Source organism: Chironomus tepperi, unplaced genomic scaffold, assembly GCF_022539635.2.
Source record: "Chironomus tepperi strain 1889 unplaced genomic scaffold, CSIRO-AGI_Ctep_v1 contig_93, whole genome shotgun sequence".
NCBI lineage: Eukaryota > Metazoa > Arthropoda > Insecta > Diptera > Chironomidae > Chironomus > Chironomus tepperi.
The window spans coordinates 507622-515484 of record NW_027226215.1 but is presented as its reverse complement, the minus strand read 5'-3'; the positions used below and the strand labels follow the sequence as shown (position 1 = coordinate 515484).

Sequence of the window (7863 nt, the reverse complement as noted above, 5' to 3'; positions counted from 1 at the left end):
AATGAATAGTGAAAGTTCTGCTGAAAGTTTATTGAATATTAGGAAATATGTATGCACGGGTTAAGAGCTTGCGCGAATTGTTAGTGGATTTCCTATTTTTATGGATTTATGTCTGTTTGTACTTTTATAGCCTATCCGCTTCTAGTCAAGTGCATAAAAATTCCGAAAAAATAAAGTTTGAAATTAAATTATTTCTTCTTACCTTCTGTAGCATTTCTTCTTTTATTTACTCTGTTTGATGCAGAGACAGCACCTGAATTTCTCTGACGTTTGCTTTTAGTCATTTGTCATTGACTTTATATATCGCTTACTCATTTATTTATTTCATTTTATATCAACAATTTAGACATATATGTGCGAAATCAGTTGGGTAATTGTTCGTGTCTTGTTGCTATTAAGACGCATGTGAAAGTTTCTCGTGCGCCCTAACTTGATTGCTAAAGTAGCACTAAGTCATATAATCAAGATGCACTGACTGCACCATGACATCGGTTGCATTACGACGATATTAGTCGTTTTTTTGGATCAGATATGACAAGGTGGCTCGATGGCATAGGGTTTTCGTTATTTGTGGCTTAATTCCAGTGATCAATGGGTTCGAAACTCAGATTGAAAGCAATCAACTAGTTAATCTTTTAGAAACAAAACTTACAAGCTCACCTTTGAAGGGTACAATCAGTATTGTCATCAAAGTAGTAATTCAGACTCAACAAAGACTTATTGTTCAATATTTTGCTCGGCATAATGGCATGCCTGACTGCTCTATGTACCTAGTCATTTCAGTTCAATTGATTTAAATATGGAAGCACATATTATATTGAATTGTCCGTCCAATACACTCCGGCAAATGTAATTTGTATGACAGAGACATGGGTTAAAAACAGCTGTTAAGATATATGCATGAGGTCGCCTGAAATACAGAGCCTGACATCGACTTGCCAACTAGACTCCATATAAGCCCGAAGTTGACTCTCTGCTCTGCTCAAGAGCGGCACAATGCGCCGAACAGTATTTTTCACCATAAAAATGAGTCGGAATCAGCCGTTACGGTGCCGTCATGAGAGCTTTGCATTTTACAATTAATACGACGACATAGTGATGCCCTAACGAACACGTTGTTCTGGTGAAGATATCATAGTGAGTAGGTTCTGCCTTTTAGGTTGTTTTTCTCTCACCAAGACAAAATAACAACAGAAACACGTATTAATTTAATACTATTTAAAACTATTACATCTTCTCCATAAAACGCAAAATAGACCAGTTGTTCAGTTGCATTTCGTCGAACGGAGAATACTCATAAGTTTATTTGCCACATTTATAGGATTTCCTTTGTGTAATTTTGAAGCTTATTTTGTAAGCTTGCTTGATTGTTTAAACAGAAATTTAATTTTTCAAATGTTAAAATTTGTGTTTAAATTTTAACGCATTTTGAGAATTTGAAATTAAATAAGCCTACTTTTTTAAAAATTTCAAATCTTATTTGTTGAAAATCAAAAAGTTACAGTCATAAAGTTTATGAATCATAAAAATAATATTAGAATATAAAAAAGTCAACAATAACATTTATTGCGTGCAAATGGTGAGGGGTAAAATCCCCGAAAAATATTATTTCCACAGCCCAGCGGGATAAAAACTCCGAAAACCGCAAATTTTTATATGTTTCCTGCGGGATAATATTTCCACTTAGAAATGTACGTGGGATTATTATCCTGCCGGGAAAATATTAATCCCACATATATTTTCAAGTGGGATTTTTATCTTCCAGGAAGATAATATTTCCACTTACATTTCCAAGTGGGAATATTATCCTGGTGGACCACGATTAAAATCCTGGTTTAACTTAAATCCGGGAATTAAAAGAGTCCTTGTGGATAAAAATTCCACTTGTATTTTCAAGTGGGGTTTTTATCCTCAAAGATTTTCATGAAGATAAAAATTTCGCTAAAGTCGGTGGCTAAATGTTCGCTTATTTTAGCGAATATTGTAGTATTGTAGAAGGTTTAATTCCAGATTTAGTTCTTGGAAGTGACTTGGACTCAACTGGATCTTGTGTTTATGGTCGAAGAGACTAAGACTCTACGCGGAAGAATTATGTCAACAATACTATTTGATTGATAGGTAAGATAAGAAGGAAGTCAGAAAGGATTGAGGGGAACACTTGGCTGGAAAAGCGCAAGCTTCTGCTGACTGTGGTAATATTAGGGGCCACTTTCTTAGAAAGCTTTACGATGAGACCCTCTTTCCAATCCTCAATGCACTACTCTAGGGACCAAATCTAATCAAAAAATGGCTTGAGCATCTTTCCCGTGGCATTTGCATCCACTTTAAGGATTTCAGAAGGAATAGCATCGCAATCTGCTACCATTTTCAGTTTCTTGACTGCCTCGACTATTTCTTTCATTCTTGCTGATTTCGTCTTAATTGGAAAAGCTTGGGGACTGTCGATTGTTTCAACAACTGTTCCATCTCTTTGTTCCTTCCTCAAAATGGTCTCTCCACCTAGCAGTCTGCTCATCAAAAGTGAACAAGACTTTTCCCTCTTTTGATTTTATTGGCGCCTGTTTTCTTACTGAATGTCTACCAAGCTCTTTAATAGTATTACAGTGGCCGCTAATATTACCACAGTCAGCAGAAGCTTGCGCTTTTCCAGCCAAGTGTTCCCCTCAATCCTTTCTGACTTCCTTCTTATCTTACCTATCCATCAATTAGTATTGTTGACATAATTCTTCCGCGTAGAGTCTTAGTCTCTTCGACCATAAACACAAGATCCAGTTGAGTCCAAGTCACTTCCAAGAACTAAATCTGGAATTAAACCTTCTACAATACTACAATATTCGCTAAAATAAGCGAACATTTAGCCACCGACTTTAGCGAAATTTTTATCTTCATGAAAATCTTTGAGGATAAAAACCCCACTTGAAAATACAAGTGGAATTTTTATCCACAAGGACTCTTTTAATTCCCGGATTTAAGTTAAACCAGGATTTTAATCGTGGTCCACCAGGATAATATTCCCACTTGGAAATGTAAGTGGAAATATTATCTTCCTGGAAGATAAAAATCCCACTTGAAAATATATGTGGGATTAATATTTTCCCGGCAGGATAATAATCCCACGTACATTTCTAAGTGGAAATATTATCCCGCAGGAAACATATAAAAATTTGCGGTTTTCGGAGTTTTTATCCCGCTGGGCTGTGGGAATAATATTTTTCGGGGATTTTACCCCTCACCCGTGCAAATCATCAGCATTTCGGTGCATATTTTGTATTCACGGAAGTAAAAATTGAGAGAATCGGCATAACAAAACAGAAAAAATTGAGAGCGGGAGAGAGAATAGATAGAAAAGGACAGGAATCATAACAAGCCTGCTATTCATTCTGTGCGATTTTGTTTTCAAGTACAAACAAGAAGTGATAAGAGTGACGAAAATAATTTTATATTAAAAACAATGCGAAGAACTGGCTATAATTCATTAAAAACAGAACGAAATCAATCAAATTATGATGATATCGATGGACATATTGAAGATGTTGAGGAAGCAAAGTTTATTGACTGTAGAAATGAAGAAAGACCTCCTTATAAAACACTTTTTCTGGTTTTCTTCTTATTCTTCATGGGCATGGTGAGTAGCTATTGATTAAATATACAATTCTATGGCTTCGCAGAAAATTAATTACACCATTATATTGCTTTATATCTAATTTTAGTTCACATTAATTGTCAGTTCATTGATTTTTCTTGGACATCTTGATGAAAAAGTCTATGCCGACAGGATGATTCCTCTTATGATTTTAGGAACATTAATGTTTATACCCGGTGCCTATTACATTCGAATAGTCTATTTAGTTGTGCGAGGTCGTGATGGATATAGTTATGAAATGATTCCAACATGTTCGTGAGAATCGATACAGTATGTGCGTGCGTCAGTTACATTTATAATCCCATTACACAAAATATTTTCTCTCATGATCAATAATTAACATAACTCGATAAATCAGACATTTTTACACATTTTTTCGCTTGAATATGGAACATGATGTATGGACAATCTGTTAACTTATTGCACTTTTGCATTTAGCCTTGCAAATAGCTTGAACTTTGAATATTTCAACTTTTTGTATTTTATCTACATTTTTTTTATCACGAGATTTTAAGACTTATGTATTAATATGTTTATTTTAAGTTTTGTTTTGTAGACGGAACTAAGGTGCGCTGATTATGGATTGTTGATTTAAGTGTGTAATGCCTTATTAGAATGTTGATGCGCTGTCTCCAGAATTGGAGATTCACACGCCATCAAACGAATATACAGTTATAGTCAGCTATTGCTTGCCTTATTGCAATCGCAATTAGATCCAGTAACTGGATGATTAATCAAAATTTGACAGCCGCACCTTAGAATTTTCCTTTTTTCATTTGTAAAAGTCATTATTTGTATTTGACCAAGAATTTTTTATGAATATAAGTATCTAAAGACATGATATAGTCGCTCTATAATTAAATACAATGAAAATCCAAAAAAAAAAATAAAATGTGTCAACATATTTTTATGAATAATTAATGAAATCTTTGATTTTTTACCAATGTAATTATGATTTATGGATTAGTCATAGTAGACATATTATTCTGAATAATGTTATTATAATGATTCATCACCCGAATTGCACAATTTAAGGAAATTTTTGGATACAAAATGTTATTTAAATCGTCAACAACATTTAACGGTTGTTTTGAATTTGAATTTCAAAAATCTCTTTTTTAAGCAGTTGAGCCCCTACCTGCCGAATCATAATATTTACAAAAAGTTTATTTTTTAAAAGAATTAATATAACTCACAAATCCTGACCTGATTGTATCAATTAATCATGAGCGATAGTGAAGAAGTGACCACAAAACCTCTTGCTATTGAGAGAGCAAAGCAAGGACGTGCTAAATGCCAGAAATGCAAAAATAAAATTGATGTAAGATTGCACAAATTATGAAATTTAAATAACTTAACTAATACTCACTCTTTCTCATAGGCTGGTGAACTTAGGCTTGCTAAATTGAATTTCAATAATCCATTTGGATCAGGTCCATTGAAGCAGTGGTTTCATATCGACTGTTTTTGTGAAACAAAGGCAAACAAGCAGAAAATTTCACTATCTTGTGCAAATGATATTGACGGATGGGATATAATTAGCGCTGCTGATCGTGAACATGCAATTAAAGTATTTGGTCCAGAATTTAAGGCTTCCACAGATTTGCATTTACCATCATCTACCTCAAAGTCAATGAAAGACAATTTATTTAGTGAATTTAATAGACTGATTGATAAGATTGCAGGAGAACCGAGCTACAACAATAAAAGTGCTATTATCCAGAAGTACTTACGTGAAGGCAGCAATAATAAAAAATTTGAAGGGAATCTCGAAATTTGGTTGAAACTTTTAGTTCCAAAAGTTGATCATCGTGTGTACAATTTACAGGATAAGCAGATTGTTAAATTATTTTCAAGGATATTCAGCCTGAAGCATGATGACTTACTGAAAGACCTACAAGCTGGAGATGTATCTGAGACAATATCCAAATTCTTTGAATCATCCCGTAACATCAAACCAATTGACAAAAGTTCATTGACTGTCATGGACATTGACAAGTTCCTCGATGAATTATCCACAAGGACCCTCGAAAATGATCAAATTGAAGTATTTGAAGAGATCTGTAAAAAGTCCACAACTGATGACATTCGCACACTAATTCGTCTCATCAAAAAGGACCTCAAAATGAACTGCCGTGAACGTCATGTGCTGGATGCAATTCATCATGATGCATACGATAGTTTCCAGAAATCTCGTAATTTAAACAACATTATAAAACAATATGGAAGTAATCTTGGTGCAACAAGTAAGTCAACAACATCATCAACAAAATTAAGTGGTTTACAAGTCATGACACCAATATCACCAATGCTTGCTGAAGCATGCAAAGATTTTGATAAAGCATTAAGTAAATGTCGTGATGGATTTTACAGTGAAGTAAAGTATGATGGCGAAAGGGTTCAAATACACAAGAAAGGAAATGACTTTAAATTCTTCAGTCGTAATTTAAAGCCTGTACAGGAACACAAAATTGGAAAAATCAAAGAATACCTTCCAAAAGCATTCCCAAATGCAAGTGACTTGATTTTAGATTCCGAAATAATTATGGTCGATACAATAACTGGAAATTTATTGCCATTTGGGACATTAGGGAAGCACAAGAAGAATGAACTTCAAAATGCCTCAGCATGTCTTTTCATATTTGATTGTCTGTATTTCAATGGCGATGATTTAACAAAGAAAACTTTAAAGGATAGGAAGAAATTCTTAGAATCAAATATGCAGCCTATAAAGCATCACATTGAATTGTCGGAATATAAATTATTAACGAAGAAAAATGAGCTTATTGAGATGACAAAGGAGGTATTAAAGAAAGGACTTGAAGGATTAGTATTGAAAGGTCTCGAAACAATTTATGAGCCGGGTAAAAGGCGATGGTTAAAGGTCAAAAAAGATTATTTATTGGAAGGATCAATAGCTGACAGTGCTGATTTGGTTGTATTGGGTGCTTTTTATGGTACGGGTAAGATGGGTAATCGATTTAGTATCTTTTTAATGGGATGTTATGATGAAAAGTCTAAAATATGGAAGACAGTCACAAAAGTCCACAGTGGATTGGATGATGCAACAATGGAAAAGATGCACAATCAGATATCACCATTAATGGAACCATTTAATTCCAACAAGAAGCTACCGCAATGGATTCAAATTGATCGATCACTCATACCCGATGCACTTACAATAGATCCATTTAAAATGCCAGTATTTGAGATTGTTGCTGCTGAATTTACCAACTCGGATGTACATACAGCCAATTCCATTTCAATGAGATTTCCACGTATTACAAAAATTCGTAATGATAAATCACCCAAAGAGGCTACAACATTAGATGAATTGACGCATTTATATGAGGAATCAAAGGCAGGACTTAATATTGATGAACTTAATAAATTGAAAAGCAATAGTGATGATATAGATACTAATAAAAAGTCTCTTGTTACTAAAACTGCATCTTCATCGTCAATGACATCAAAAATAACCTCAATGGAAGCGATGAAGCGTAAAGTTGATGATAACAAGAGATGTGATAAAGGCAATGATGAAGAAGTGCCTTCCAAGAAAATTAAATCTCGTAATTCTGAAAGCAGCAATCTAACAAGTGAGAATCTGTTTGAAGGTTTTGTGCTATTCGATACAGACAACTTGATAGCGACCGAAATAGATGGCTTTAAAAAGTATGGCGGGAAAGTGACGAAAAAATCAATAAAAGCTAATTTGGTGTTGTATGATGGACGGGAGGTGCAAGGAAGTTTGGATGATATGAGGGAGCTGTATGTGCCGAGTTGTAGGCATTATCAGAAGTCTTGGTTAGTTGATAGTTTGGCGAAAAAGAAAGTAATGGAACCTCTAAAATATTTTGTGGAATTAAGGCAAAGTTAGGGATTATTTTATGTAATTTAACGTATTATTTATTTTTGAATGTTTTGTGTTTGCTAGAAAGTTGCTATAAAATTTATAACGGTTTTTAATTTAAATTTAGTTTTGAATGTTCCTATAAATTGTAGTGATTTGCAGCTTTTATTGCTACTTATAGGCTAATATTGTTATCATGTGCTATGTACTTAGCATAAAATCAAGAAACTACCTTGAAAATATCCAATAAAGGATAAAAATTTGCTATTTTTTTAAGGAAAAATTTAACGTTTATTAAATATTCAAATTCATTTCCTATAATTTTTTTAATAATTTAAATTTTATTTGACAGTTTAAATTTATTTGT

General features: G+C 33.6%; 2 protein-coding genes across 2 annotated transcripts; both read left to right on the top strand.

The window, feature by feature from the left end:
* The first annotated feature begins 3451 nt into the window (after positions 1-3451).
* Positions 3452-3902, top strand: LOC139086907 (transmembrane protein 230). The gene is made up of 2 exons (XM_070635541.1): positions 3452-3625; positions 3711-3902. Exons 1-2 carry the CDS (start codon positions 3452-3454, stop codon positions 3900-3902), a joined length of 366 nt encoding a protein of 121 aa, XP_070491642.1.
* An 867-nt stretch (positions 3903-4769) lies between these two features.
* DNAlig3 (DNA ligase 3) lies at positions 4770-7779 on the top strand. Its single transcript, XM_070635657.1, has 2 exons — positions 4770-4964; positions 5025-7779. Exons 1-2 carry the CDS (start codon positions 4869-4871, stop codon positions 7521-7523), a joined length of 2595 nt encoding a protein of 864 aa, XP_070491758.1. The 5' UTR covers positions 4770-4868; the 3' UTR covers positions 7524-7779.
* The last annotated feature ends 84 nt before the right edge of the window (positions 7780-7863 follow it).